The sequence below is a fragment of the Oreochromis aureus genome, linkage group 12, assembly GCF_013358895.1.
Source record: "Oreochromis aureus strain Israel breed Guangdong linkage group 12, ZZ_aureus, whole genome shotgun sequence".
Lineage (NCBI taxonomy): Eukaryota > Metazoa > Chordata > Actinopteri > Cichliformes > Cichlidae > Oreochromis > Oreochromis aureus.
Window position 1 is genome coordinate 16,069,701 of NC_052953.1, and position 13,710 is coordinate 16,083,410.

Genomic DNA, 13,710 nt, shown 5'->3' on the forward strand with positions numbered 1-13,710 from the left:
CTTAATCCAAACTGGGAGCTGGTTCCTCAGAAGTGGGATTGAAAGCTGAAGGCTCTGGCTCCCATTCTACTTTTAAAACCTCTAGGAACCACAAGTGAGCCTCCAGTCAGAGATTGAAGTGCTCTGCTGGGGGGTGTGCTGTGAGGTCTTTAAGATAAGACAGGACAATTTGCTTGTGAGAAGGATTTTAAATTGAATTCTGAATTTAACAAGGAGCCAATGAAGAGAAGACCGGAATGGATACACATGAGGTTGGGTTTTTCAGCCTTGCACATGGATGAATCTGGTCTTTCTACTGCCACAGGCAAATGACTCTGAAAACAACATTTTCTACATCTACAGATACAACCGCTAACCAACTGAGTGAAGTCCCACGTGTCACTGCTCAGCTGGCATGCACTACATTGATAAACATACTGCAGGTCCCAAAGGCATGTCTGAAACCCGCATTTTAATCTGAATAGTGTCCAAAATCTCCACCCGAGGGCGCTCGTGCTCCAACCTGACCTCGGTGCAGAAAGCGGATGGTGTGAGCCTGAAGAGAATACAAATGATTCTCCTCAGCATAGTGGATATGTGCAAGTATATGTTTTTAAAGGGGCTGTTTATTCGATGAATTCGGATTTGATGAATTAAATACTTAACCTACAGCACGATTCTGTCTTCATTATCAAACCTTATGCGACTGCTTATTAATATATCTATATATCTAACTCTCTCTCTCTCTCTCTCTATATATATATATATATATATATTAGTTAAAAACCCAAGTTTCGCACGGCGCTTTACATATTTCCATATCTGTGCCACCACCAACACAAACGTACATGTGAGGTAATGATAACAGCCAGACCCCGTTCTCTCATGCCCGTGACGTCAGAGAGAGGGCGGCAGACAGGGGGAGGGTTGAGTGCCAGAGTATAAAGACTCCTGGCCGAGCTCTCCGGGCTCCATTCTGAGTTTTGTACGACAGACCTGTAACTGATGGAAGTACAGAGAAGCGTCGGGCCCCAACAGACAAACGGCAGCACCATGTGTGAATCCACGCAGAGGTCCTCCGAGCCTCGCCGAAAGAAAATGGATGAGCGTAGTGCACCCTCAGAAATGGCCAGGATAATCACTGATCCTGCCACGGGGAAGTGCTACTGCCGTGGAAAAGTTTTGGGAAAGGTAGCGCAAGCATTCCACCGTTTTTTCTTTTTACTTTTTCCATCCTTGGGATTTGCCTAACCCGAAGACAAAACATGTTAACAGTGTTTTTCCTTTTTCCAGGGAGGATTTGCTAAATGTTATGAGATGACCGACCTCTCCACCAGCAAAGTTTACGCAGCCAAAATCATCCCTCATGCGCGCGTCTCCAAACCTCACCAACGGGAGAAGGTAAGCGCGCAACTCCGATCCTTGAGCGCAGTGATGTTCAACTTATATGTGTTTATATATATATATATTTAAAACATGCTTTGTCTTTCCTTTCGCTAGATTGACAGAGAAATTGAGCTGCACAGATTACTGCACCATAAACACATCGTGCACTTTTATCACCATTTTGAGGACAAGGAGAACATCTACATCCTGCTGGAGTACTGCAGCAGAAAAGTAAGTGCTTTTTCCCCCCACATGCTAAATTTGAAATGACTTTACTGCCGCCGTGTTTCTAATGTGAACAAGACCTGCATTGCACCCAAAATCCAGCGAGGCACTACTTGGTATTCAGAATGTGCCCCACTCTATAAAGAGCTTTACTGTTTTAATTAACTGTCGAAAGTAGAAAACTTTAATGTGTTACCACGGGGTTTGAAATTAAGGGAAGTAGTCAAGTGTGATAAGCTTTTCTGCACAGAGGACAGTGCTTATATCTTGGGAAAGCTCTATAATTATTCTCATCTCTATGCTTTGTTTTTTTTTTTCGCAGTCATTAGCCCATATCCTGAAGGTCCGCAAAGTGCTTACTGAGCCAGAGGTGCGTTATTACCTGAGACAGATTGTGTCTGGACTGAAGTACCTGCATGAACAAGAAATCCTTCACAGAGACCTGAAACTTGGTTAGTGATACTACAGTGCTGTGCATACTCTTTCATTGTGTGCAGGGAGAACATCATTCCTTGTAACTAAACTTCAGTCTGTACATCTAAAGAGGATCTGTACTGTGCTCATGCTTTGATCCTGGCTTGAATATCAAATGTTCATCATCTCATTCCCTTTCTTCCCGACAGGTAACTTTTTTGTGAACGAGACGATGGAGCTGAAGGTCGGGGACTTTGGTCTGGCTGCCAAGTTGGAGCCAGCGGGAAACAGGAGGAAGACGATCTGCGGGACTCCCAACTACCTGTCCCCTGAGGTTCTCAACAAGCAGGGCCACGGCTGTGAATCAGACATCTGGGCCTTAGGCTGTGTAATGTGAGTCGGATATCTATAAATCGAGCATTAGGGAACTTCAAAAGGTTTAGTAATAAATTATTAAGAAACTATCTATATTGGCATCAGGTATCATGGACAGGCATATTCTTGTCTTACTTCTTTCACTTAGAAATATGTGATATGTGTGATAAACTACCCATGCATCTCCTAAGGCATAAATAGCTCCCTCACTCAATGCCCTCTATCCTCCTCCAGGTACACTATGCTGCTGGGCAGACCTCCTTTCGAAACCACCAACCTGAAGGAGACATACAGGTGTATTAGAGAAGCCCGCTACTCCCTCCCCTCGTCCCTGTCACCACAGGCTAAGCAGCTAATCGCCAGCCTGCTTGCCAAGATGCCAGAGGACAGGCCCAACCTGGACCACATTCTGAGGCATGACTTCTTCACACAGGTTAGACACCATTGCCAACTCTATGTCACTCTATGTTCAACGCTGTAAATGTCACAGCGTAGGAGTTTAACAATTACACCCCCCACACTTCCCACCAGATGACCCACTTTGGTTCTTCACAGGGCTTCAGTCCAGAACGTCTGCCTGCTAGCTGCTGCCATTCAGCACCAGATTTCCACGTCTCTAGCCCTGCCAAGAGTTTCTTCAAGAAAGCTGCTGCTGCGCTGTTTGGTGGGAAGAGGGACAAGGTCAAGTACTACGAGACTCTGAGTGAGTATTGCAACAGCATTTAAGTTCTCATTGTATCACTCGTCACACTAAGAGTTTGTATTTGAGTCTGAATTTATGCTCGAAGCACGGGCATCATTACACCTAGCTTTAAGACTGAGTGTGCATGACACATTTTATCACCCTTAACCTAGTCATGGAGGTCATCCTCTCATTGTTCTGCACTCCTTTTGTCCTTCATAGATAAGTTAACCAAAGAGGAAGAGGAGATCTACAAGTTGCAGCATGACTTGGAGAGAACTGCCATCAGCCAACAGCACAGCAAAAAGGTGTCTGAGGTAAGAATTGAAGACAGGATATTTGCAAGAGTGTGGGTGATGTTGCAGGTAGATTAATCATAACGGCAGTTAAATAGATCTGAGATATCACATTGAGGAGAATCCAGTGAGTCATTCTGGGGCTGTGCCAAAACTTTATAACGAGCACATTTTTCCTGAACACGCTAAAAGCACTTATTTTCAACCTTTAAGCCAACCTCTTTGCATCTGTGGGTGATCACTGAGTCATAGTAGGAAGGGATGATCTAAACTCACAGATTCTAAACCCTGTCGTCACTCATTCCCACCTCAGAATGGAAGTCTACTTCCGCCATCTGCCGAGAGCCCCGTTGCCCCGGCAACAGAGAGCCAGTCCCCGACGACGCAAGACACCATCCGTCTGATCGTCAGGGGGAGTCTGGGAAGCTGCAGCAGCAGTAGTGAATGTAAGTTCACCCACACATTTAACAGATCGCAGACAGACTGGAATTATTCTTTGATGTATTATGGAAAAGAAATCAGTGTTACAGAGAGCTGCTGCCATAGCTAGAGTGTTCAGTACCGTTGTCATGTCAAGCTGACTGAGCACCTGTTATTGCTCCAAAAGGCCTGGAAGACAGCACGACAGGGAGTGTGGCTGAGACTGTTGCAAGTGTGCTGAGGGGGTGTCTGGAGAACATGCCTAAAGGTGAGCGAACTAACAAAGCCTTGACCTCTACATGCATGCCTTAGCTGCAATTAATAGATACATTTAAGCTCACTGTTTCATTATACTTTTAACTGTATTCTAATCCTCCTCCTCTTTCTGTTCACCCTGCAGCCAGTGACATTCCTCAGGGCTCAACCAGCTGCAGTCTTCAATGGGTGACCAAATGGGTGGATTACTCCAACAAGTACGGTTTTGGATACCAGTTATCTGATCACACCGTGGGAGTTCTCTTCAACAATGGCACTCACATGAGCCTCCTACCCGACCGAAAGTATGTATTCTTTCTCAACGCCCTCCCTTAAATTTCAAAGTTATTAGTCACAACATTTACTTGTCTAAGCATGCTGCGGTTATCATGTCAAATCTTTCAAAAGTGTCACCTAACCGAATCTGGCCTTTTTTGTTTTCTTTTGGGTTTCAGGACCATCCATTACTACGCAGAGCTGGGCCAGCGCTCCGTCTTTCCCACCTGTGAGGTTCCTGAACACTTTGTTGGGCAGGTCACTGTGCTTAAGTACTTCTCCCATTACATGGAGGAAAATCTCATGGATGTAAGTAAAAAATCGTTATTCCTCCTCTTCTTTATCTATTTTTTAAGATTTGTTATGTTGCTGTTATGTTCCTTTTGTTGTTCCACACCCTGTAGCCTTAGAGACGTTGCAGCTTGTCTAAACCTGATGTGCTACTCTTTTGCTTTCTCAGGGCGGGGACCTTGGCACTATAACAGACTCACACATGCCCAGACTTTACCTGCTGCAGTGGCTCAAGTCAGACCGCGCCCTCATGATGCTGTTTAATGACGGCACTTTCCAGGTAAACACACATTATCACAGGAGCTTAGCCGCTGCTGGGCATGCTCAGTAGAAGCGTAGTTACAAGTGCGATGCATGGCACCAAGGAGCTTTAAACCACAAATCAAATAGCCAAAAAGATTGTACTCCAAACTTATCAGTTTTCTTGTTTGTTTTTATCTTCAAAGGTCAACTTTTACCACGATCACACCAAGATCATCCTGTGTTGCCAGAGGGACGAGTACATGCTGACATACATTAACGAAGACCGCGTCTCCAAAACCTTCAAACTCAGCTCCCTGTTGAAGTCTGGCTGCTCTACTGACCTGCGGGAGCGCATGGTGTATTCCCTCAACATGCTTCTGCAGAGATGCAGCTAAACCCACACAGAGCGTGTGCTGGACAGACGAGCAAACCTACCGAACGTGTTACTGCGGTGGAATAAGGATGCCGAAAGAATCCGTGGAAGACGAGTGGATTTCAAGGATGGATTTGAGCAGAGTAAATTAATCCAGCGGTGCGGTGTCATAATCACTCGGGCACCAGTGTGAGATGTGGAAAAAAATAAAAAAGCAAGAGACTGAAAGACTGAGAAACTGAAATGTAGCACAATAACTGTGGATGGAAAAGGGCTGACTTGTATGTGGATTGTTGGAAGGAGAGAAAGGAGGGCGTGTGTTGGTACGAATGCGACCCCCAAGTGTTTTATGGGGATGGGGAAAGAGGGATGTTTGGGAAGTAGAGAGAAATGCTGGGCTGGCACCAGCTTCACTGTATAGAGTATAGCTGAATTAATCCAGAGGGAATCCATATATTGATGCTCTGAATGTCAGAGCCTGACAGTGGAATAATGTAAATGTTGTACAGCTTATGTCGCGGCCAACTCACCAGTGCAAAGGAATTACTGGCTAATATGTGAGGATGCTACAGAGTTTGGCTGCGTGTATGAGTGAGTGTGTGTCTGAGTGGGAAGGGTGTAATGTCACACTAACTTTAAAAACTGTGATTTGTTCTCTTTACTGGCAGATGGGTTCAGCTTATTAAGCTGAGAACCAAAGGGGTGATATGGGGGAAGGGGGCAGGAGGAGAGAATGACATTAAAAAACCAACAACAAAAAAACAACAAAAAAACTAGTACCATACATCCTCTGAGGATCCCTTAAGAGCCATTATCACCTGGGTAAAAAATGTCCTGCATAACTTATTGTGTAAAAAAGTGCAGTATTTATTTATTTAATAAACAAGCTTTTTCTATTAAAAAAAAAAAGAGTACTTGTCCTTTTTTTGGGGGGTGGCCACAGTCAAAGATGTTCCCAACATCAGCCAGTAGGTTGAATGTAAGCTTCACCCCACTGCCGTGCATGTGCATGGGTGAATGTGAAGTGCTGTAAATTGATTTTTATACAAGTGCAGACCTTTCACTGTTGTTATTTTCAAACTCCCTGAAGATGTTCAGATGTTTCGTGCCGCTACTCTTTCTGAGAGTGGCCTTAATAATAGATTAGGGACATGCCATGTATTAGGTTTATTCTCAAACATACTTGGGGGAGCGGGGGCTGCCCTTGTTTCATAAAAAAATAAGCGGTTCCTGTTCAGTGTGGCGAGAATTAGATTCAAACTAATTATGCCCATATCTGTGCAGTGGTTTGGGTCAAAGCAAGTATTTTATCTTCCCTATGTTTAAACTTGCAGCAGGAAATGGGTGCAGTGAGAGAGATGGGTTGATAGAGGTTGTGTTTACAGCGCAGTTGTTTATACCGTGGTTCAAGGCCTTTCATTTGCTGAGTTTTCTTCTGCAGTGATAAATGGAAGACGGCAAAGATGAGTGACTGTGCAATACGGCTGGCCTTGTCTCAGAAACACATGGGTTTGTTGGATTGTTCAGAGGAAGAGAAGGAGGGAAGACATTGACAGTGACATAAAGCTACGAGGCGAGACGCAGAATAGAGTTGGCCCAACTATGTCAGCGATTGCATCACAGCTTTTAAGGCAAAGTGGCTTCAGTGGTTCTTGGACATCCTTTCACGTTCACTGGCTGTAACCATAGAAACAAGCCGGCACGGACCAATTTTGCTCGAGTCGGAAATCGATGAGGGCTTCGTGTAAGACACCTGGCACGGCGTCTCCTCGTCGAGAGTCAGAGCTCGTGTCATCACACAGTTGTGATAAAATTGTGTAACTTGTGTCTTTTGGTCAGGCTTTTCGCTGCTTTCTTTGTTCTCCACCGCGAGTATTTGATTTAGCTGTCTGCTGAGCACCTCTTCACCTTCCCAGCTTATGTAATGATGGAAGTTGAACATGGACGCTTGAGTCATCCCTTTGGATGCTATCTCAGAATATCTGTGCTCTTCAGAGTTCAATAATGAATGCCTCATGCATAAACATACCCACACAGACAGAACCAGAACAGGAAGTAGCCTGCAAGAGTTGCTCAGGAATTATTCATGACGACACCTCCGGGTCTGAGTGTGTGTTTTTTGACAGTAATGGCCTCTGAAATGGATGCATCTGTCAGACAGAAATAGATCCCATTGTCGATGTAAAGTTTTTTTTGCTCTTCAAGGGCATTTACCGCTGGTCCTAACATCTTAACATGAGTGCAGCATCTCTGTCTGATGGATACACTGGGCACAGCTAAATTGACAACAGGATGGTAACTCTTTCCTAGCAGGGTAGAGGGGCACTTACTCTGAGGTTGTTTGATCGAAAACAAAGCGACAGCCCGTGGGGACGAAAAATGAAGTCAATGCGAAAGCATCTTAAATATTGAGCAGGAGATGACTTCACTTGCTGCAAAAGACATTCTGCTTAGCTCCTTTGCTCCAGTAAACACTTACCTATTACGACATTGTGATTTCAAGTTATACTGACACTTTTGAATGTAGTTATACCACAATATGACTATGAATATGCCGTATCCCTTGATCTCCTGGCTAGATTCGCTCCTCACTCATCACAGTGAAAGAATAGTAAAATAATTCAGGTCAGGGGTTCATCACAAAACTTCGATAACCAATTGGTGATGCTATGACGGCTATGTCCATCTTTTATATACAGTATACACTCCAAAAGTAAGTTCATATCCACTTCCTGGGATGTTAAGCTTATTTTATGTCATGGGCCGCATGCAAGCCACTTTTATCTAAAGTGGGCCAGACCAGTGAAACTACCCTTTCAGTCAGTGTCAAGACAATTATCTATCTTAAAATCTCTGTGATGTCTTAAGGAAAAGATGAGCAATTTAAATAGTAACAGTTTTTGTAGATGATGGAGAAATGTTGCTGTAGTAAATGAAAGAAATCTACCAGCACAAATAAATAAATGTGTAAAATTACAGAACGTTCCTGAACGTTTTTGTTTATTCACAGAAAATGTTCTGCTTTTTTTTCTTTTTACTGGGAACACATAAAAAAACAAAAAACAAAACAAAACTTATGGTATACAGTAGTGAAAAAACAAGAACTTTTACCTTTTTTTTTTAACCTATTACTTAATTACTTTAGTGTAGTATGAACTGCCGTGGGGAAGTTCTTTGTCAGTAGGAAAATCTGTAAAACTTATTTAAATGCATTTTTAAAAAGGCCAAAATGTTCTTCACATTGTCCAAAGCTGTCTTTTGGGCTGGACTGGAATTGTTTCCAGGCTGATTCTGGCCCCTGGACCTTATTAAGCCTTGTCCCATCCCAAAGGGAGGGAGTGTGTAATCTGTTCCATGTGTTTGTCTACTTGCTAGCAGTCTAGCATCCACAGTTTTCAAGATATTGCATTCAAATTTGTATGACGGTAGATGCTACTAACAGCTTTATAAGATTTTGGTGGTCAAGGTCAAGGTCACATGAAATTTGAAAATCAGTAAAAACTTTATATTTCTTACATTATTTATGGATCATCTTCAAACTTCACTGTATATTGATATACTAGGACTTGGGCGACATGAGTAACTAGGCTAAGCCTTTGACCTTGACCTTCATTGTTAGTGCCCAAGGTCAAAGTTGACCTTGACATTTTTTTTTCAAAAAACCATATCGAGAAAAAAAACAAACGAAAGAGCAAGGTGACAACTATACAGCACATGTTTTGTTTTGTTTTTCAATATGATGCCCTGTGATGTGACAATGATGCCATAACAGGCTGACATCATTGTACTAATAAAAATATCAAAGTTTTGGTAAGGCCTTTGCCCTTCGTGGGGAGTTGAGCTCTCTGAGTGCTCTTATTAAGGTTTAGTTAGGAGCATATCCACTTTGACTCACAGATGCTTTTTCAAATTAACTGAAGCATACATAGCTACTACCTGCTCCAAAAAAATCCAACATGTTGATGGCCATCAAGCTAATATTAAGGGGTCAGCACGCAGAGTCCTGAAACTAGTGGGTGATGTTATGGTGGCTAGATCATACATATAAATGATTCTGCCAGTGAGTCAGCAAATGTTACCTGACTGGCTGCATTGGCTTTTTGTGAGTTAAGCACTTAACCCTGCAGAGTTCAAAAAGCAAAGCAGTGCAAGCTTATTTGATGTTCTTAGTGTCACTGCTGTTTGGAGGGAAAATGTTTAGACTTGCTAGTTTTCAGTGTCACCCACACAAAGCTGCTACTCTGCTATGTCACGTTGACGGTGGGAAATGTCTTGTGCACGCGGGCAGGCTTAGCTCTGGAACGAGTCTAAGCTGAAATGACAAAGGCGATCTTTATACCTCAGCTTCTATGATGAAGTTCTCTGCAGGCCAAAGAATGAGTCAGTTTGGTATTAAAAGTGATAGTAGGCATATTTTGCTTGAAGAGAAAGCACTCTTTCATATACGTACACACTGGGTTGCACTCGAGGGATTAGAAGGCCTTTGCATATGAAATGTCAGCGCTCCTCCTCCTACTATGTGTACAAAAACAGATGTACTGTAGAAGGAGCTGGGATGACTGTAGCTTTGCCCATTCTCTGCTGTAGCCTACATTATTGAACGGAGCGATGAGCAATGCTCAGCAGTCATACTTGCAAAGTTGACAGAGCAAACTCCAGCTAATTACTGTAATCTTATTAAGAAAATGTGCTTCCTGAGTGTGCTCAAGCATGCCAAAAATTTGTGTGCACGTGATTGCTTGTCAGTATGTTTCCTTTCAGGTGTTCAAAGACGTATAATGTTCCCAATGAGTCACCCTGCACGATGCAGTGGCCGTTCAGTGGCTCAGTAGAGTGACGTTCATGTTCTCCCATCTGAATCCTATAATTTCCTACAATCAACTCTCGGAAAAGGTCTTTTACTCCGGCTGAAAATAGAACCTTCTTGAGTCTAAAATACTTTCTGCTCTATTCATGGATCACAGAGTTGTCCAGCTCAATTTTAGAGAATGTAAGAAGGATAAAAGCAGATTTCATGAGCAAAAGCAAACATCACTGGATCACTGCTTGTATTTTATTCCAATAAAGGTTAGTTTCTTTCACTTGCAGCATGTCTTTAGAGATGGGAATCAAAAACTGGTACTAAATTGTGTAATTTCATGTAAAATGCATATCACATGCAAAATGTTTTTAGCTACATGCAACTCTGTTTCCCACTGATTCTACTCTGATGTTGAAAACACGCATCAGTAATCAATAAGGGTATTGGTAAAGATCTAACCTTTCACCAGAACCAGTAACACAACTGGTAAATCAGCAGTTTTCATTACTATCCAGTCATTCACAGTTTCCACAAGATAATGATTTTATCTGCTGCAGTTCTTCCTGTTCTCAAATGCACTCTATTAGTTAAATGCTTGAGCTTCGTCTTTTATTAAATGCATCTAATTACCACATAATTACATGGGGAGGGGGTTCTTTATTCAGATATTAGTCACATGTGTCAGACTAACTATACTGGAATGAACCGAGATGAACCACTGCAGACAGCCTGCGTAACAAGGCTGTTGGATTGTCGTACACCGTCACATGCAGTGGATGAGCATCACAGGCTGATCATTATATTTCAGTGACTGATTTCCTTTTATTTCTTGTGGGTCCCTTTCTAAGGACAGATTGTCTTACGTCTTCGCTGACTCTGCCAGCATCCTCCTGCGTGATGTCAGTAGAGAATGTGACTTGCTGGTGATTTCTATAAACACATCACATGAACGTGTGGGCAGACCTCTGACAAAAGGGAGAAGATGAAACTAAAAGGGGGAAATTAACAGAAAAAAGTTTAAAAATCTGCAAGAGCTTTATCTGAAATGAAAAATTCTGCCACGTAGAAGTTTTAATCCATTATTGCTAGCAGGAAATAGCACACAATTAACTGGGATGATTCAATTCGCTTCTGCCTGTGGGAACTGAATTGCTTTTAGAGCCTGCATTAAAAGAGGGGCAACCTCTGGGGGTGAGAAATAAAGTCAGCGCAACTTCCTAAAACTGCAGTTCCTCTAAAAGCAGCTCAGTCCCTGGAGACTTTCATGTTAAAATACCCAACTCTGCAGCAGATGTTTACATCTTGGTCAGTGAAATCAATCAATAAATAAACTTTTGCTTTTCATTAGCGTCAGTTCTGCTAGAAGTCTCAAGCATCTGTGTTGTGTCTGTGCTTTTTGGAGCACTGTAAATGCAGTTGTGTTACCAAAAAAATGACTTGCTGTTTAGCTAATTCCACCAAGAGGCCAACCGAGAAGCCTGTGCTTCTGTTTTGGGGAGTGAAACTGTGGTATTTTAATCGTCTATTACTTACCATGAATTATTTGGTCTGGCACGGACGCATGCAGTGTCCATGGAAGCATTATCCAATTAGTTACAAGTGTGCTCTCTTGTCCTCAAACATGTGGCTACCATTATCTTTCACATACCCTCTATGGCATTACCACATAAAACACGATACATAATACAGACTTTCTGTAGACTGTTGATTAGGATAGCACAATCAGTCAGACCTGTCTCTGTCCCCAGCATTATAGGAGTTTGGTTGCAATTCCTGTGGAAACTAAAGCTCGTCCAAAAGTCCTGCAGCATCCTCCCATCCGTTTCATTATAGCGTTGTGGTTTTACACATGATCACTGAAATGCATCGGGTTGGGAGATAATTATGGTTTGGTATCGCTAAGTAAAAATTCCATCCATACCAGCACATAAAAGGATGTGCTGTGAGGCTTTCTAAAAGTCCCTTTCTCATATTTAAATTCTTGCATTTGCAAAGTTTCAACATGTCTGGGAGTTACAGCTGAGTCACTTGCAATTTTATTTGTTCCAGCTATCACCTCAAGCTGTCATTTTGAAGGTCAGCTTAGTGATTTTTTTTCAAAATCTGCCACAGTAGTTTGTAAAAGTACAATCCGGCTAAGTAATACAATACGACTGAAAACAAATACAAAATAAATCAAAAATGAAAAAGCAAACCGACTGGTTACTGTACTGCTCACACTGTGTGAGCCCTCGTGGTCCTGTCTCCATGATTCTGTTACGCCAAATAATACAGACACACGGATCAAAGGGTATTTAAGGAAAGCAGTGTTAATGTCACAAAGTGTGGAAAGCTTTTAGTAACGATCTGCAACGTGTGGCAAGTGTTGAAACACAGCCCTGCTTTGTGGAGGGAGGAAACTCCCGAGGCTTCAAAGCAGCATTTCAATCCGGTGATTCACATGGAGACACATGGACAAAGCAAATCCTGCAAGGCACTCACATGCACACACGCTTACAGGTGGGGCTGGGTTGCTCAACAAGTTCACACTTTAATGTTAACCTGCCTTTCTAGAGTTGCGCTGAAGCTGCTTATGTGCAGCAAAGATTAAATATAATATAAATCTTCTATGTTTATGTAAATATATGTCAGAGTCACTGAATCTAGCCGATTCAGCACTGTTGATACAAAGAGCTTTGATTCAGTGCTGCACCTTTCAAATTGTCATAACTTGCCCACACACTTAAGTGCCAGTAAAACTGCTCGATACAGAGGACTGTATATTCTTTAAGCTCTTCAGAAGCTCTTGTCTTTTCCTAATATCGCTGTAGGAATGTCAACTTGCTGTAACAAGATCCGAACTTCAAGGAGTTTAGACCTCTGACTCAGTAATAAAGTTTGTTCAGCTATTCTAACTGAAAAGTCTGTGTCAAAAAGCCATGGACCTTTGGCATTTCTCCATGCCCACATTAACACGCCTTCGTCTGGTAAATGCCAAAAGTACTGTTACCCAGATTGCCATTCTCCCAGCATGCACTAGGCAAGTGCAGGGGTGGACAAATGGACTGTGGTGCTGGATGGAGGAGGACTCTCTCCATGATGACGGCTGGGGGAAGATGAATCTCCACAGGGCTAGTGCTTACACACTCAAGGGAAAACATTTTTAAAGTTATATTTAAGTTGCGATTTTTCAAATCTAAATTTCTGTTTGAGAGTAGCTACAACCTAAACTGTATTTGCATGCTGTTAAATATAGGGTATCAGGTGCAAATATTCACTGAAGGGAAGAAAAGAAGCTGTCATTATATAGCCGAAACTGCCTTTTGTTGATGCTCTTGCTCTCTTCTTTGTCTACGCTCACTCATTCATGAAAAAATCAGCTTTGGCATAGAAATAGCAAGAGAGAGAAAAATTGAAATGCCAGGACAGAGAGGAAACGGGAGAGTCAGGTATGAGGTTCGCGTGGTCAAGATAAATGTTTCCGGCGGCTTGCCTGACGGCCCCATCAATGAGCCAATCAATGCATCATCTGCAATAATAGATCTGCAGTGTGCACTTGCTCTGCTATTGAGCTGAGTGGGAGACACTACTGTTCCTATGGCAACTGGCACTCTCATCCTCGCCCGCACGTAAACATCCAGCTGTTATTAATTTGGCTGCTCTGTTAGTCATCCTGAATTGCGTGCACACCTCCTTGGTTAAACATTGCGATAAT

At 42.6% G+C, this 13,710-nt stretch overlaps 1 protein-coding gene across 2 annotated transcripts; it reads left to right on the forward strand.

Moving 5' to 3' along the window:
- Window positions 1-946: 946 nt before the first annotated feature.
- On the forward strand, window positions 947-6,126 carry plk2b (polo-like kinase 2b (Drosophila)). Of its 2 annotated transcripts, none has more exons than XM_031750754.2 (14): window positions 947-1,170; window positions 1,273-1,380; window positions 1,480-1,596; window positions 1,913-2,042; window positions 2,214-2,397; window positions 2,614-2,812; window positions 2,911-3,082; window positions 3,284-3,378; window positions 3,671-3,803; window positions 3,965-4,045; window positions 4,178-4,337; window positions 4,488-4,617; window positions 4,769-4,879; window positions 5,046-6,126. In XM_031750754.2, the coding sequence occupies exons 1-14, from the start codon at window positions 985-987 to the stop codon at window positions 5,235-5,237; spliced, it is 1,998 nt and encodes a 665-aa protein (XP_031606614.1). In that variant the 5' UTR covers window positions 947-984; the 3' UTR covers window positions 5,238-6,126. The 2 variants fall into 2 exon arrangements, with proteins under 2 accessions (XP_031606614.1, XP_031606616.1); XM_031750756.2 differs by having other exon boundaries at window positions 2,935-3,082.
- Window positions 6,127-13,710: the final 7,584 nt, after the last annotated feature.

Excerpts from the sequence above, each read along its gene's own strand:
- plk2b (XM_031750754.2), top strand. The coding sequence starts at position 985 with ATGGAAGTACAGAGAAGCGTCGGGCCCCAACAGACAAACGGCAGCACC. Across the intron at positions 2,043-2,213 it reads TCACAGAGACCTGAAACTTG|GTAACTTTTTTGTGAACGAG; the intron begins GTTAGTGATACT and ends TCTTCCCGACAG. Across the intron at positions 2,398-2,613 it reads TGGGCCTTAGGCTGTGTAAT|GTACACTATGCTGCTGGGCA; the intron begins GTGAGTCGGATA and ends ATCCTCCTCCAG.